The following is an 18,281-nucleotide window of genomic DNA, read 5'->3' on the forward strand; positions in this document are numbered from 1 at the left end:
TGAATGCACCCATTTACATCTCTATTGGCCAGAACAAACATATAAATATACGATGTTTAGTATTGATTCTCTAATAGCTGTTGCAAATAACAGTATGTTGGTCGTAGTTTTATGTCACGTCAATTATATTATTTTAGAGCATTAATGGATGCAGAAGAGATAAACAGCTGCCAAGTGTGGTTTAGAGAACTCAGAAGTTTTTTTCTTGGGCTCTTGTAACCTTTCCTACAATCCATTTGTTTTTCGGGAATGTCTTAGTCTCTCATTGCAAATCTTGTTGCTTGTTAATATTGACTCCTTTTGCTGTAGCTTTCTGCTCGGCTGTTGCTTTTACTAAATTTCTTTATTCCTATAATTTAATGTTTATTTTTTTCTGGCTCTTGTTCTCTGTTATTCTTTTATTATTCCTCCCTCTTTATGAGCTGTACTCTTCACTAATCTCTATACCGTCTGTAAACTGCTTTTCCTTCCCATCCTGCCTCATTTTCTTTATTCTCTTCTCCGTCTATACCTTTAGGATCCCACTCTTGTACCCAATGCTGGAGCTTTTTTCTACTATTTTTTCACTCCGGTGCACAGTATTTCTGCCACCCTTTTTGTCCATGTACAATGTCTGCAGTGTATGATTCTGTTCTACAGTTAGCACAAACACTCTTGGTGTTGCCAGTTTAATTCCTTGGCTTGGCTTTATTTCTTTGATTGGCACATCAGGGCTAAAAATAGAAAAAGCACAATGGGCCTTTAATTGGGGAGCAAACTTTCTTTTTTTAATTGGTGGCAGCTTTGTTAGATGATTTCACCTGGTTTAAGAAATTCATCTAAATAGACTCAACAAAAGTCTCCGGAAGCTTATACACTTGATACCTGTTTCCGATGCAAGGTAAGAACCAAAATGTCTTTAAAAAAATTCTCACCTGAGGAGTTGCTTAAGAAAAGAAACTTAGTGCAGTGTAATCCATGTGGCTACTGGGAAACCGCTGTGGCCTTTACTTTTTTTAAAGGGACAGTCTACACCAGAATGTGTATTGTTTAAAAAGATAGATAATACCTTTATTACCCATTCCCCAGTTTTGCTTAGCCAACACAGTTAATACACTTTTTACCGCTGTGATTACCTTGTATCTAAGCCTATGCAGACTGCCCACTTATTTCAGTTCTTTTGACAGACTTGTATTTTAGCCAATCAGAGCTGACTCCTAGGTAACTCCACGGGCTTGAGCACAATGTTATCTATATGGCACACATGAACTAATGCCCTCTACTTGTGAAAAACTGTCCAAATGCATTCAGATAAGTGGCGGTCTACAAGGGCTAAGAAATTAGCATTTGAGCCTACCTAGGTTTAGCTTTCAACTAAGAATACAAAAGGAACAAAGCAAAATTGATGATAAAAGTAAATTGGAATTGGCAATTACATGCCCTAACTGAATCATGAAAGTTTATTATATAAATATATAGAAATTGACTAGATTGTCAATTGTTTATATTTACTTTGTCTAGATTGTCCCTTTTAATTACTGGCTTTACTTGTAGCTTTTCTCTGATATAGCCATAGATGTATTAGGAGTTATATTAGAAGTTATGGGGAGACAGGACTATTGTATAACTGATTTATGTACTTTCGGCTATACAGTATTTACATGGATTTAAAATAAATTAGGGCTAGATACCATGTGACTCACAAGTGATAGGTTTCAAACATAGATGCATAACTGTAGCTACCTACAGCAAGTCACAAGCCATCACACTTGGAGTGGTCAAGCAGCACAGTAGCTGTATTAGTAATGACAATGGATATTCATTTCTGTGGGAGCTCATATAAAGTACTAGTGGAAATATCCTAGGATTGATGTTGTTATATGACGGCACTGTTCCAACTTATCAATTATCAAATTCAATACAAAGTATCCCCCGACTGAACAGTAACCTACCCCACCACAATAACCAATAATGGTCTGCCCAATTCATTCCCCTTGCAATTAACCCCAACTGCAACCTCCTGCTTCTTCACAATTCACCTCTTTAACTTAATAATCCTCTGTACACCAACTTAATAAGCCAATTTTTATGGTCCCTGCCATCAGTGACTCAACATATTTTAACTCCAATGTGATTTACCCATTGCCAAGACCCTTTTAATGTCCATACCCTAAATTACATAAAAAAAAATCCTGAAGTCCTTTGTGGCCTTCAGCAGCAGTTTCTTCCAATGTTCTAAAGCATCTCAAGTGTTCCTACGAACAATCCTGACTGGCTAATCCATTTTAACCAATATAGATTAATAGGCAGACAGTCAAAATTGATGCTACTAATTCTTTTGTTAAAGTAATTACCTGATTAGAAGAGTGGATAGGTAAGATTTTGTCAGTGGCTAGTTAAATGTAGTCGTGAAGGTCATTAAGGGAGGTGTTGGGTGCAATAGGTCACATAGGGGCTTAAAGGTACATGAAAGCCAAATTTTTTCTTTCATGATTAAGAAAGTGTCAGTGATGACGGTATCAGTCCGAAATAGACCAAAATGCTAGGATGAATTAATATACACACGCTAGCACACTGAGTATTATCCAGGACGTGACCCACAACTGCTAAAGATAGTATAGATCCACAGGTAAATAATGTAAAGTAACAGGTACTCACAATACTGGACAGGAATACTAGGATCAGTCAGATGTTTAAGTTACTGTAGGCAGAAGCAGAAATACAGGGTTAAGCAAAGGCCGTGTCAGGCAGGCAGTAGTCTGGTAACTTTTAGGTAATACAGGGTTAGGCAAAGGCAGTATCAGGCAGGCAGAGGTCCAGTAACTTTCAGGTAATACTGGGTTAGGCAAAAGCAGTGTCAGGCAGGCAAAGGTCCTTTAACTTTTAGCAGGGTCAGGCAGGCAGATGTCTGGTAACTTTCAGGTAATACTGGGTTAGGCAAAAGCAGAGTCAGGCAGGTAGAGGTCCTGTAACTTTTAGGTAATACAGGGTTAGGCAAAGGCAGAGTCAGGCAGGCAGAGGTCCGGTAACTTTCAGGTAATACTGCGTTAGGCAAAAGCAGAGTCAGACAGGCAGAGGTCCGGTAACGAAAATACAATTACTCACTCAGCAGAAGAAGCACCCTATAGAACAACGTTCAACAAACGGGGTCGAATATCCCGAACCCTAGAAGATTATAGGCTTGCTGACGTCATCAAAGCAAATCAATTTTAAATAACTTTCCAATTTACTTCTATTATATAATTTGCTTCATTGGCCTCTAGTTATTAAGCTCCGTACTTACCTGCATTTGCCTAAGTTCGCCTAACCTTGCTGCCGCGGACCTGAATACGCTCGCCAAATTTATCAATAAAGCTGTCAAAAAGCCGCGCACCAAGTACGGAGCGATGAGCAGCTGACTGTGATATTTATCAGTCATCGATCTCGCTGCTCTTTGGCTTTTTCCCAGCTTTATTGATACCCCTGTCACTAAGCACCCACACTATACTATACTGTTATACCCCCTATACCGGAGCCCCCCGCAACTAAATAAAGATTTTACCCCCTATACCGCCGCACCCGGAACCCGCCGCAACTATAATAAATATATTAACCCCTAAACCGCCACTCCCGGACCCCGCCACCACCTACATAATACCTATTAACCCCTAATCTGCCGCCCCCTATACCGCCGCCACCTATATTAAATTTATTAACCCCTATCCTGGCCCCCCTATACCGCCACCACCTACATTATATTTATTAACCCCTATCCTGCCCCCCCATACCGCCGCCACCTATATTAAATTTATTAACCCCTATCCTGCCCCCTCTGCACCTCCGCCACTATATTAAACTTATTAACCCCTAAACCTAAGTCTAACCCTAACACCCCCCAACTTAAATATTATTTAAATAAATCTAAATAAAAATTACTATTATTAACTAACGGCTAGATTTAGAGTTTTGCGGCCAAAGGGGTGCGTTAGCTACGCGTGTATTTTTTCCCCCGCACCTTTTAAATACCGCTGGTATTTAGAGTTCACAGAAGGGCTGCGTTAGGCTCCAAAAAGGGAGCGTAGAGCATAATTTACCGCCACTGCAACTCTCAATACCAGCGATGCTTACGGACGCGGCCAGCTTCAAAAACGTGCTCGTGCACGATTCCCCCATAGGAAACAATGGGGCCGTTTGAGCTGAAAAAACCCTAAGACCTGCAAAAAAGCAGCGTTCAGCTCCTAACGCAGCCCCATTGTTTCCTATGGCGAAACACTTCCTAAGTCTGCACCTAACACCCTAACATGTACCCCGAGTCTAAACACCCCTAACCTTACACTTATTAACCCCTAATCTGCCGCCCCCGCTGACCCCTGCATATTATTATTAACCCCTAATCTGCCACTCCGCCACAACCTACGTAATCCCTATGAACCCCTAATCTGCTGCCCCTAACACCGCCGACCCCTATATTATATTTATTAACCCCTAATCTGCCCCCCCAACGTTGGCGCTACCTACCTACACTTACTAACCCCTAATCTGCCGACCGGACCTCACCGCTACTCTAATAAATGTATTAACCCCTAAAGCTAAGTCTAACACTAACACCCCCCTAAATTAAATATAATTTTTATCTAACGAAATAAAATAAATCTTCTTAAATAAATTATTCCTATTTAAAGCTAAATACTTACCTGTAAAATAAACCCTGATATAGCTACAATATAAATAATAATTATATTGTAGCTATTTTAGGATTAATATTTATTTTACAGGCAACTTTGTATTTATTTTAACCAGGTACAATAATTAATAACTATTTAATAGCTACCTAGTTAAAATAATTACAAAATTACCTGTAAAATAAATCCTAACCTAAGTTACAATTAAACCCAACACTACACTATCAATCAATTAATTAAATACAAATAAATACACTAACTAAAGTACAAAAAATAAAAAAAGAACTAAGTTACAAAAAATATAAAAAAATAATTTACAAACATTATAAAAATATTACAACAATTTAAGCTAATTACACCTACTCTAAGCCCCCTAATAAAATAACAAAGCCCCCCAAAATAAAAAATGCCCTACCCTATTCTAAAATAAAAATTGAAAAGCTCTTTTACCTTACCAGCCCTTAAAAGGGCCTTTTGCGGGGCATGCCCCAAAGAATTCTGCTCTTTTGCCTGTAAAAAAAAAAACATACAATCCCCCCCCTAACATTACTACCCACCACCCACATACCCATAATCTAACCCAAACCCCCCTTAAATAAACCTAACAGGTAGGATTCTATCAGCCAATCGGAATTAAGGTAGGAAAATTCTGATTGGCTGATGGAATCAGCCAATCAGATTCAAGTTCAATCCGATTGGCTGATCCAATCAGCCAATCAGATTGAGCTTGCATTCTATTGGCTGATCCAATTTATTAGATCCAATCAGCCAATAGAATGCAAGCTCAATCTGATTGGCTGATTGGATCAGCCAATCGGATTGAACTTGAATCTGATTGGCTGATTCCATCAGCCAATCAGAATTTTCCTACCTTAATTCCGATTGGCTGATAGAATCCTATCAGCCAATCTGAATTCGAGGGACGCCATCTTGGATGACGTCCCTTAAAGGAACCTTCATTCGTCAGGAGTTCGTCGTGGAGGAAGGATGTTACGCGTCGGCGGGATGAAGATGGAGCCAGAAGAAAGAAGATTGAAGATGCCTCTTGATAGAAGACTTCAGCCGGATGATGGACCTCTTCAGCCCCCGCTTGGATGAAGACTTCAGCCGGATGATGGACCTCTTCAGCCCCCGCTTGGATGAAGACTTCAGCCGGATGATGGACCTCTTCAGCCCCCGCTTGGATGAAGACATCGCCCGGATAGGAGGAAGACTTCGGACCCTCTTCTGGACGGATCAGTGATACTCGGCGTGGTGAAGATAAGGTAGGAAGATCTTCAGGGGCTTAGTGTTAGGTTTATTTAAGGGGGGCTTGGGTTAGATTAGGGGTATGTGGGTGGTGGGTTGTAATGTGTGGGGGCAGAAGCAGAATTCTTTGGGGCATGCCCCGCAAAAGGCCCTTTTAAGGGCTGGTAAGGTAAAAGAGCTTTTCAATTTTTATTTTAGAATAGGGTAGGGCATTTTTTTATTTTGGTTTTTTTTTTTATTTTATTAGGAGGCTTAGAGTAGGTGTAATTAGCTTAAAATTGTTGTAATATTTTTATAATGTTTGTAAATTATTTTTTTATTTTTTGTACTTTAGTTAGTGTATTTATTTGTATTTATTTGTAGGTATTTGTATTTAATTTATTTAATGATAGTGTAGTGTTAGGTTTAATTGTAACTTAGGTTAGGATTTATTTTACAGGTAATTTTGTAATTATTTTAACTAGGTAGCTATTAAATAGTTATTAACTATTTAATAGCTATTGTACCTGGTTAAAATAAATACAAAGTTGCCTGTAAAATAAATATTAATCCTAAAATAGCTACAATATAATTATTATTTATATTGTAACTATATTAGGGTTTATTTTACAGGTAAGTATTTAGCTTTAAATAGGAATAATTTATTTAATAAGATTTATTTTATTTCGTTAGATAAAAATTATATTTAATTTAGGGGGGTGTTAGGGTTAGGGTTAGACTTAGCTTTAGGGGTTAATACATTTATTAGAGTAGCGGTGAGGTCCGGTCGGCAGATTAGGGGTTAATAATTGTAGGTAAGGTAGCGGCGACATTGGGGGGGGGCAGATTAGGGGTTAATAAATATTATGTAGGTTTCGGCGGTGTTAGGGGCAGCAGATTAGGGGTACATAGGGATAATGTAGGTTAAAAAAAATTAATAAAGTGGCGCGATATGGGGGTCCTCGGTTTAGGGGTACATAGGTAGTTTATGGGTGTTAGTGTACTTTAGAGCACAGTAGTTAAGAGCTTTATGAACCGGCGTTAGCCCAGAGAGCTCTTAACTCCTGGCTTTTCTCTGCGGCTGGAGTATTGTCGTTAGATTTCTAACGCTCACTTCAGCCAAGACTCTAAATACCGGCGTTAGAAAGATCCCATTGAAAAGATAGGATACGCAATTGGCGTAGGGGGATCTGCGGTATGGAAAGTCGCGGCTGGAAAGTGAGCGTTAGACCCTTTCCTGACTGACTCTAAATACCAGCGGGCGGCCAAAACCAGCGTTTTTGACGGCTAACGCAGAACTCTTAATCTAGGCGTAAATTATTCCTATTTAAAAATAAATACTTACCTATAAAATAAACCCTAATATAACTACAATATAACTAATAGTTATATTGTAGCTATTTTAGGATTTAATTTTATTTTACAGGCAACTTTGTATTTATTTTAACCAGGTACAATAGTTATTAAATAGTTATTAACTATTTAATAACTACCTAGCTAAAATACTTACAAAATTACCTGTAAAATAAATCCTAACCTAAGTTACAATTAAACCTAACACTACACTATCATTAAATTAATTAAATAAATTAACTACAATTACCTAAAATTAAATTCAATTAAATAAACTAAACTATAGTACAAAACCCCCACTAAATTACAGAAAATAAAAAAAGAATTACAAGAAGTTTAAACTAATTACACCTAATCTAAGCCCCTTAATAAAATTAATAAAGCCCCCCAAAATAAAAAAAAAATGCCCTACCCTATTCTAAATTACAAAGTAATCAGCTCTTTTACCAGCCCTTAAAAGGGCTTTTTGCGAGGCATTGCCCCAAAGTAATCAGCTCTTTTACCTGTAAAAGAAAATACAACCCCCCCAACTTTAAAACCCACCACCCACATACCCCTACTCTAACCCACCCAAACCCCCCTTAAAAAAACCTAACACTAACCCCCTGAAGATCACCCTACCTTGAGCCGTGTTCACCCAGCCGGGCCGAATTCTTCATCCAAGCGGGGCAAGAAGAGGTCCTCCATCCGGTAGATGTATTCATCCAAGAGGGGCAGAAGAGGTTCTCCATCCGGTAGATGTCTTCATCCAAGCGGCGTCTTCTATCTTCATCCAACCGCAGCTCCATCTTGCAGACCTCCGACGTGGAACATCCTGCTGGCCTGACGACTACCCGACGAATGAAGGTTCCTTTAAGGGACGTCATCCAAGATGGCGTCCCTCGAATTTCGATTGGCTGATAGGATTCTATCAGCCAATCGGAATTAAGGTAGGAAAAATCAGATTGGCTGATTCAATCAGCCAATCGGATTGACCTTGCATTCTATTGGCTGATCAGAACAGCCAATAAAATGCAAGGCTGCAAGATGGAGCCGCAGTTGGATGAAGATAGAAGACGCCGCTTGGATGAAGACATCTACCGTATGGAGGACCTCTTCTGCCCCGCTTGGATGAAGACTTCGGCCGGATGGAGGAACTCTTCTTGCCCCGCTTGGATGAAGAATTCGGCCCGGCTGGGTGAACAAGGTAGGGTGATCTTCAGGGGGTTAGTGTTAGGTTTTTTTAAGGGGGGTTTGGGTGGGTTAGAGTAGGGGTATGTGGGTGGTGGGTTTTAATGTTGGGGGGGTTGTATTTTTTTTTTACAGGTAAAAGAGCTGATTACTTTGGGGCAATGCCCAGCAAAAAGCCATTTTAAGGGCTGGTAAAAGAGCTGATTACTTTGTAATTTAGAATAGGGTAGGGCATTTTTTTATTTTGAGAGGCTTTATTATTTTATTAGGGGGGCTTAGATTAGGTGTAATTAGTTTAAACTTCTTGTAATTCTTTTTTTATTTTCTGTAATTTAGTGTTGTTTTTTTTTGTACTATAGTTTAGTTTATTTAATTTAATTTTAGGTAATTGTAGTTAATTTATTTAATGATAGTGTAGTGTTAGGTTTAATTGTAACTTAGGTTAGGATTTATTTTACAGGTAATTTTGTAATTATTTTAGCTAGGTAGTTATTAAATAGTTAATAACTATTTAATAACTATTGTACCTGGTTAAAATAAATTCAAAGTTGCCTGTAAAATACATTAAATCCTAAAATAGCTACAATATAACTATTAGTTATTTTGTAGCTATATTAGGGTTTATTTTATAGGTAAGTATTTGTTTTTAAATAGGAATAATTTAGTTAATAATAATAATTTTTATTTAGATTTATTTAAATAATATTTAAGTTAGGGGGGTGTTAGGGTTAGGGTTAGACTTAGGTTTAGTAGTTCAAAAGTTTAATATAGTGGCGGCGGTGTAGAGGGGGCAGGATAGGGGTTAATAAGTTTAATATAGGTGGCGGCAGTATAGGGGGGCCAGGATAGGGGTTAATAAATTTAATATAGGTGGCGGCGGTATAGGGGACGGCAGATTAGGGGTTAATAGGTATTATGTAGGTGGCGGCGGGGCCCGGGAGAGGCGGTTTAGGGGTTAATATATTTATTATAGTAGCGGCTGGGTCTGGGAGCGGCGGTTTAGGGGTTAGTAAGTTTATTTAGTTGCGGCGTGGTCCGGGAGCGGCGGTTTAGGGGTTAATAAGTATAATGTAGGTGGCGGCGGTGTAGGGGGGACAGATTAGGGGTTTTAAGACTCGGGGTACATGTTAGGGTGTTAGGTGCAGACGTTCCCATAGGAATCAATGGGATATCGGGCAGCAGGGAACATGAGCTCTCGTTGCTGTCAGACTCCCATTGATTCCTATGGGATCTGTCGCCTCCAGGGCGGCGGATTGAAAACAAGGTACGCTGGGCCGGAATAGTGCCGAGCGTACCTGCTAGTTCTTTGGTAACTAGCAAAAGTAGTCAGATTGTGCCGAACTTGCGTTCGGCACATATGGAGTGACGTAAGAATCTATCGGACTGTCGGACTGAGACCGGCGGTTCGTAGCTTACGTCACTAGATTCTACTTTTGCCTGTCTGTAGGGCTTGATAACTACAACGAATCAGCCTCGCCACAAATACGCTGCAGAATTCCAGCGTATTTGCGGTTGACGGCTTGATAACTAGAGGCCATTATCTTGATATCCTTTGTTGAAAAGCATATCTAAATAGGCTCAGTAGCTGCTGTTTGGTGACAGCACATAGATGCCTCGTGATTGGCTCACCATGTGCATTGCTATTTCTTCAACAAAGGATATCTAAAAATGAAGGAAATTGGAATATTGTTTAAAATTATATTCTCTATCTAAATCATGAAAGAAAATTTTTGGGTTTCATGTCCCTTTAAGAGTGGTTGCAATAGTGGAGGTTACAGTTCAATGCAGTTGGGAGAGATTTGGTCAGCTGTTATAAAGTATTGTGAAAGGAGGTTCAACTGCAATGGAGTATCAGGACAGTGCCCTTAAGGATATTTGTGTGAGGGATGAGTTTGGACATCACAGTTTCTGTGCATTGGGGTCTAGATGAGCCAGTTAGGATTAGAGAGCAGTGGGTGATCGTGGTTAGGGTAAATAAGCTATATAACACTGGTACCTTGGTTAGGGTAAATAAGCTTTATAACACTGGTACCTATGTACTCCCTGGCAACTAGTTACATTGAAAATATGTCAGGTGCTGCTTTTATTTAGTGAGCCCCATATAGCACTGTCTATATATTCATATCCCTGCAAGTATGATCCTGTATCTAAAATGGAGCTGATGTTTGCTATATATTTGTCATAGATGCTCCATTACCGTGATTTGTATAGAGATCGGCTATAATTTGTCATACCATTCTTGAAATATAAAAGTATATAAAAAGAAGAAATGCATAGCCATCCATTTCTTGGTGGACATCTTGTATAAAAGCACTGCACATAGAGCACATTCCAGCATGTGTCTCCACTATCTGGCATTGGCAGCACTGAGCCTCTAGGCTCTACGGGACAGTGAGATAATAAAACCTTAAGTGAGAAACTAGCAGTGTGGCCTCATTTTGCAGTGACGCTGTTCTGATCTTCCATTTAAATGGCGTTGTGCGAGAGTGTTCATGTTACCCACTGAAGCAAGTAGTATACTGTGACCTCTCTAAACATTTGTCTAGTTATCAAGATGCAAACAGGATTGGATTTATTGTAATATGTAACAGCACCAACTGATAAGACCTTTGCCTAGTAGAGATGATAACACTGGTATTGTGTTCTCCCTCAGAAATCTCGGAGATGGAAATCAAAGCGTGAGACAAGTGACTCAAACTCACGTCCTATCAAGGCTGCTGGGAAAGTGATTATTCAAGATATCTCTTGTCTCTTGGCTGTGCACAAGACTCTAGGAGAGATGTACATGTAAGGCTTTACTTGCACCGCATGATAACATACTCCTTGTTTTCTATGTTTTGTGTTTACTCTTATCGTTATACCTGTGCACATATCTTTTGTCTTTATGCTTATGTACTACCTTGTGTGCATGCGTATGTGTGTCCTGGTATCCCTCATGCATCTGCAGCCTGTGTGGTGTTAGGACACCCATTTGTCTGCTCGACTTTAAGCTCCTCTATAAGTGCATCAAGTTTAGGGTCTTTATAATTAAACCAACTCAATCTCTGTGATTGTATTCTTATGTAACTGTGCCGTTTTAATGAGAAGATTATATTTATACACTTCTGCCCTAACATTTTAAAGAGATAGTCTAGTCAAACTAAAACTTTCATGATTCAGATATAGCATGCAATTTTAAGCAACTTTCTAATTTACTCCTATTATCAATTTTTCTTCGTTATCTTGGTATCTTTATTTGAAAGGGCAAGGTGTCTAAATGTAGCCATTAATCAGCAAGCGCTACCCAGGTACTGAACCAAAAATGGGCCGGTTCTTGAGCTTACATTTTTGCTTTTTAAAATAAAGATACCAAGAGAATGAAGAAAAATTAATAATAGGAGTAAATTAGAAAGTTGCTTAAAATTGCATGCTCTATCTGAATTATGAAAGTTTCATTTTGACTAGACTATCCCTTTAAGTACTCAAATCTGATTTCATTCTGGGGGAAAAACACATTTCTTTATTTTCCTTTCCTTCTCTCCTTTCTTTAAATATTTCTTATGTTTTGTATTTCTTCCTTCGGTGTGGTTTTTGCCCTTTTACAATGCATGTTTTAACTCCTTTATTTTGTCCTGCCTTTCTGTTAATTCCATCTGATTAGACTGAACTGTGGTGATCTTCAGGAGATGTGTCAGAAGAACGCAGCAGCTGCTTTAAGTGTGGGGCGCAGAGATCTAGTACAGGTACCAGCCTTTTAATTTAATACAGCCTGACTGTAACAAAAAACAGCTCATTGTCGGCTAATACAGCTTTTGCAGTGTTGTAGTATAAATGTTCTGTTTTAGGCAATGGTCTAATAAGTGGCACAGGATATGGAATCTTAGTGAAAAGATTTTAAAATGATTACTGTGTTTTTTTCTCATTTTAAATTCTAAAGGTTTTACTAATTTTTTAGTGTGTAACTGCTTTTTAGTTTGCAGTGTTTTAATTTTATTATATTAACTGAGTTTTTGGGGTGTCACAGGCATATACAAAGAAAATAAGAGATTTCTCCTTCTGGAAAGGCTGAGCACCACTCATGAGCAGTCATTGCGATCACTAGGGCATATGCCACGTGTGTAAAATATAAGCTGACTTGAGGGTATTCTTACTGGAGTGGAAGCTCTTACCTAGTGAAGATAACTAAATGTCTGTAAACCACCAGAAAAACGTTTAGTTCTTTTGGACATGATAATTTTCCGTTATCACCCATTATCTTTTCTTATCTTCTTAGGTTTGGGCGTTGGCAGCTGCTGCTAATGACATGTGCTTGAACCCCAAGTATGATCCAGATGTTGAGATTCCCTGGGCACATCACCCTTTTGGTCGCCAGCTGCTGGAATCCCTGTATGTCTGTAGTTTGGCTGTGCCAACCCCTTGTCATTACTGGAAATCACTCATCTAGTCTACCTCTTAATACCATTGCTGTATTTTTTTCCTCTCAGTTCTCCTAGAACATTATTCCATGTATGTATTGCTTGTTCTGTAAAATGACACCTACATCTTCTACTCTTCAACATTACCTTTTTATTTTATAATCCATAAATAATGTTTTATAATCTATATTTCATACCTCTGATCAAGATTCATGAACGGCTGCCTTCTATTTACCATCTATTTAGCTATTTTACTCCTGTCTTTCCAGACTGGCCCATTACTGCCAACTGCATGATGTTCAGACACTGGCCATGCTGTGCAGTGTTTTTGATACCCAGTCACATACCCATGGAGGCAGCCAGGCAGCCTACCCACAATTCCCTTCTCGTTCTTCACACTGCCGATATGTAAGGATCTTTTTTATTTTTTTTATATAACCTTTCAGTCCCAGCTATTGATGCACCTGGCTCATAACAGATGCTAATTTGTATACTCTTTTGTCGTCTCAGCCCAGCTTCACCTCTTCTGGTTCTGGCTCCAGCATATCTGATATTGGATTCAGCAACAACGGCTGGAACATTGGTGAGATAACTTAATAGGCCTGCAATTATGCAAACAAAATACTGAGTTTAGGTATACATCCCCTGTGAAAATGATTAATGATGTTAGGTGACACATCTATTGGATAGCTGGATGAGATTGTATGCACTTTAAATGTCCTAAATCTACAAACAAGCCAGGGGTTGAAATGGGCTTCTTACTAAATGGAATTTTTAGTAAGTAGATTCTCTTGGGTGTACTTTCAGGCCTTCAAGATGGTGATCACGGAGCTCCATGGGCAGAAGTATCACCTGATGATTATAGATATGGTGCCATGACTTATGTGGATCCTCGGGAACGTGAGAGAGAGCAACATGACAAGAACAAAAGGTAACAGTAGAAGAATGAAAATGGGTGTAAGGTAGGACTAGAGTAAAAATGAAAGTAGGAAGAGAATATGAGCCTAGTATTTGGAAAAAGTAGGTGTTACTGTACCAGCCTTAGTAACATGAGACTTTTATATAGCATTGAATGCTAAGAGATACCGTGGAATAGTAGCTGCTTAGTAATCTTTAGCCCATATGTTTGAGATGCACACCTTCATTTTTATAGGCAGATATTATTATTTTTTATCCTACAGATTGCTGGACCCAGCAAATGCTCAGCAATTTGATGACTTTAAGAAGTGTTATGGAGAAATCTTGTACCGCTGGGGTTTGCAGGAGAAACGTGCTGAAGTACTTAAATTTGTGTCCTGCCCACCTGAACCACATCGAGGAATAGGTGAGTGGCAGAATTAGGTTTGGGGACTTTAACAGGAGTAGAGTATTTCTTCTTGTTTTGTGTAATCGTACAAGTGAGTTTAGCATTCCTAGCTTACTATCAAAACCTGTTTACTAAAAACATTTTGGTTCACTTCTAGGTTGATAGACAGGAATAAGACACTCATTGGCAAGGTTTAAAGAATTTCTTCTAGTTTCATTTCTTTCTTTTTATTTTTGTCTCCTAGACCAGTGGTTCTCAACCCGTGACCTCAAGGCCCGGTAAATTTTAGCCGGACGTTCCAGGGCACTGTAGTGTGTGTGTGTGTGTGTATGTATATATATATATATATATATATATATATATATATATATATATATAGTAGATGGTGTTGTATATGCACTCTCACCAAATGTTTCCCAACTGCCAGGGTGCTGTAGTAGTAAAACGCAGTCTGAGCAAAGCAAAAGACCTTTATTGTTTTATGCAAGGTCCATACAAAAAAACAACGTTTCAAACCAGTAATTGGTTCTTAGTCATGACTAAGAACCAATTGCTGGTTTTAAACGTTGTTTTTTTTGTATGGACCCTGCATAAAACAAACTATGAATTGGAGGCTGGAAATCCGTTTGAATTTTGGAATATGATATTGGGACCTGGCTAATCCCCTTTTTCGTGCCCCAAGATACTTTGTGAGAGGTGCTGACTTCACTTTAAATTATTTTCAAAGCAAAAAGCACTCATTGGTCTTTAGTCAGCAATAACTTAAAACGTTAACTTTATTTCAAGCATGACGTTTCAGAGCAAACAAGCCCCTTCCTTTACAAACAAAAGTGATTCAAACAAAACTTAAATAGGCCTGTATGGCCCTCCCCAAATGCTCTGCCAATGAGAAAACGTGTGCAAAAAATCAGGCGCTAAAGTATACATAGAAATTAACTGCAAATCACATCCCTAGAGCTCACAAACACAGCGCCTCCTGTAGAAAATAAGAATAAACTTAACAAATATATAAACATTATCTTCATAAATGAAGAGTCCACAGCTGCATTCATTACTTTTAGGAAATAAGAACCTGGCCACCAGGAGGAGGCAAAGACACCCCAGCCAAAGGCTTAAATACTCCTCCCACTTACCTCATCCCCCAGTCATTCTTTGCCTTTCGTTACAGGAGGTTGGCAGAGAAGTGTCAGAAGTTTTTCGTCTCTTATGGAGGGTAGTACTCTTCGACATGGGACGGGAGTTTTAAGTAATCCTGTCAGTCTCTCAGTGAGAGCTTGGATGAAAGTTAGAGTCCGGAGATGCAGGAAGAGTCTTTCTGCGAAACCATCCTGACTCATTTTAACAACTCCACAAGCAATTGGTGTTGTCGAACTTCGCTTTGCTGCCTGCTTCCTTCTCTCAAGTCCATGGCGGAGGCGAGGCTCCTATCCGTCACACTTGAAGGGCCGTGTTCCTGTTCCACAGCGTAGATTCCTGTAAGAGTGTTTCATTTTACTTATTCATGATTGTACTGTAACTCATTTGTTCCTACAAACTCACATGAAAAATACAGGGGCTCAGTGGGACTCCTTTAGTATCTTGGAATCAAGGGTTAATATCTCCCGAGGGGGATTATTGAACAGGGTTTTTTTTAATCGTGTTTGTTATGTGATTCAATCTGCTTATGTGTAGTGTTAACTGGGCTTGTGGCTTTTTGGAACATAGCCGCCTTTCGATGCGACGCGACCTTACGGTTGGGCGCTTTGTTTTTGGACTGTATGGTTCACCTTGTGACCGGGCGTGTCTATGTTCTGGTCTCCCATTTCCGCATTCCTGACTGTATGGCGACGGAGAATTCTAGTCCGCTGGTGTGGGGGTTCATAGGAGCTGGTGAGTGCCCCAGCCATTATGGGTGTCAGGTGCCGTTTAAATTGTTTTATATATAGTCCATTTTTTTGGTATCCTTTATCCAGTTATGGAGGATGCTGATGTTGAGTTTGTTCAACTTTCTGATTCAGATTCTTCTTCCTGTGACGAATGCGAATTGGCCCCATTGACTTGGGTCAGTCAGTTATGTTCTTTAGGCCGTCCTAGAACGCCTTGTTCCTCGGTCTCGGGGATTCAAGGGACTGCTGAGCCATCTGCCTTGGGGGGCCCTGTCCTCCGGGAGGCGAGTTCCCTACAGCTCCCTACTACTACTACTACACATGCGGGTAACCCAGGTTATGGATTGTTCCCCCGTAGGTTGTGGTGCGTTTTTTGCTTTTACATACTTTTGGCGCTTGCTCATCTACAAAGTCCAGATATTTATTTGCGATTGTGCTCGTGCCCGATTGCCTCAGGTCTCTCGGCCACTGAAGGGCATGTGCAGTTCCCTGCAGGTGTAACTGTTCCTGAGTGTTGAGCCTTTCGTTACAGTCTGGCTCGCCTTCGTGTTTTACTCAGACACGTTTTTGAGCTGTTTGGGGACCCTATACTCAGTTATGGGACTCATCAGTCTCCTCCTTTGAATGGCTCACCTTGTTAGACATGGGGCGATGAAGTAATCTCCTTTAAGTCTTGTAATCGAGATCCTTCCCAGTTTTGTTGGAGGAACAGGGTTTCCGTTAGGCTGGTCCTGCGGATCTTTCTGTTCTTCTTGGCCGTTAACCCGCGGGTTGCCTGTTATTTTATTTTAACCGGTTAGGATGAATTTTATTTTCTTTTTCATACTATGTTTCCTGCAGGAACTTAAAAATCTCTGGGATCGATACTCACTGTTTGCTTCTATGAAAGCTGTTCGGGACACGTTAGTCCCATGTTTGTCTGTTTTTCTTCCTCCCTCTCTGAGGGCGGATTTAGCCAGCTTGGCATTTATGACCCTGGTTGCAGACTGGTCCTGCTTGGGTCAGATCTTCTGTCGCGCGGCTTATTCAGACACGTGGCGCCTATTATACCTTGCTGGTCAGGTTGGGGTGCTGAGTGCTCTTAACATTATTTATGTTCTTGTTATGTGTTTTACAAGTTTCAGCTAAGCATCGCAAGAGGACTTGCGGGTCCGTGCTGCTCTCGGGATTGTTTCAGTTCTAAATAGCCGTCTCTCTTGTGACTGGGTCAGTGAATTTTGCTGCGTCACTCTCTGTTGTTTCCGATACCCTCGGAACCTAGAGTATTCCTTTCCACGCGGTGGGAAAGTTAGAGGATTTAGCGCCTCTTTCCGCCGGTCGGGGCAGTGTTGCTTTAGGAAATTGTCCTTTTGTGGTTCTCTTTAGTGGTTCTCTTCTTCATTGAGACCTCTTGGATTGTCCGCTTCTCCTTGTGGATGGGTCGCCTTCCGGGGACTTAGATTCCCTTCAGGAGTTGGTTGTTCCTTTTTCAGGACAGTAGACAGTGAGGTCCTTTTGGGCTCCGGTTAGGGGTCCTTTCCCGGTGTTGGGAATGCTCTGCATCTCTTTCTTGGGACAGAAGAGGTCCTAGTGGTTTCCACTCTTATGGTTCAGGTATTGCCATCCAGGTGGCATCCAAACCCATGTTTTATTGTCCTCTGACTTAGAATCTGAGGTGATGTGAAAGCTTGATGTTGCTCTGTTCTGGTGACTTGTCCTCACTGTTCCCCTTGTGTCTGGAGCTTGCGCTAGTTGGACAACTAGCTCAGCATACTAATGCTCTGTGGCTACTCTGTACTGTAGCAATCCGAAGGTTGCTAGTTCGATCCCTGGCGAGGTCTACTCATCCTTTCCTCCTTTCGAGGTTGATAAAATTAGCGGCGCCTTGTGTCCCTTAGGGGGATTAGCCGCACTTTCAAGCACAGTCATGTTAATGTTGCTTGGGCGCTTGTTAGCTCTAGTGTACTTTTATGGTCCTGGCTCATTGGAGTGTTGGGCTCCTGCAAGGGGTGGTCTCTTCCCTCGGGGTCAGGACTTGCAAGGGCTTCTTGCTCTTGTTATCCAGGTTATTCTGGATTTTTTCCCTGTGAGGTCTATTTTTTTATATCAGACAAGGGATTTATGTTCCTGGAACATTGTTTAATCTAATCATTTGTGGGGCCTGGGCTTCTTGTCCTGATCTTCCGGTTGTGGAGGGTTTTACTCTGCATTTTCTCTTTGTGGATCCCGCTGTGGGATGTTACTTATGATCCTAGGACTGGCCGGGGGGTTCCAGTTTCTTGGGTACTTGGGCTTAGCCCTTGTTCTGGCTGTTCTGTTTTACAACTTGGCCAGATTTACTGGGAGC

At 40.3% G+C, this 18,281-nt stretch overlaps 1 protein-coding gene across 2 annotated transcripts in view; it reads left to right on the plus strand.

Moving 5' to 3' along the window:
- WDR59 (WD repeat domain 59) overlaps positions 1–18,281 on the plus strand; it is a 177,823-nt gene that overhangs the window by 126,310 nt on the left and 33,232 nt on the right. For both annotated transcript variants that reach the window (XM_053702127.1, XM_053702137.1), the window contains 7 exons: positions 11,044–11,177; positions 12,031–12,112; positions 12,643–12,755; positions 13,054–13,192; positions 13,295–13,367; positions 13,592–13,715; positions 13,966–14,108. In XM_053702127.1, the coding sequence (XP_053558102.1) occupies positions 11,044–11,177; positions 12,031–12,112; positions 12,643–12,755; positions 13,054–13,192; positions 13,295–13,367; positions 13,592–13,715; positions 13,966–14,108 (808 nt within the window). The remainder of the gene's footprint in view (positions 1–11,043; positions 11,178–12,030; positions 12,113–12,642; positions 12,756–13,053; positions 13,193–13,294; positions 13,368–13,591; positions 13,716–13,965; positions 14,109–18,281) is intronic.

This window comes from Bombina bombina, chromosome 1 (assembly GCF_027579735.1).
Source record: "Bombina bombina isolate aBomBom1 chromosome 1, aBomBom1.pri, whole genome shotgun sequence".
Lineage (NCBI taxonomy): Eukaryota > Metazoa > Chordata > Amphibia > Anura > Bombinatoridae > Bombina > Bombina bombina.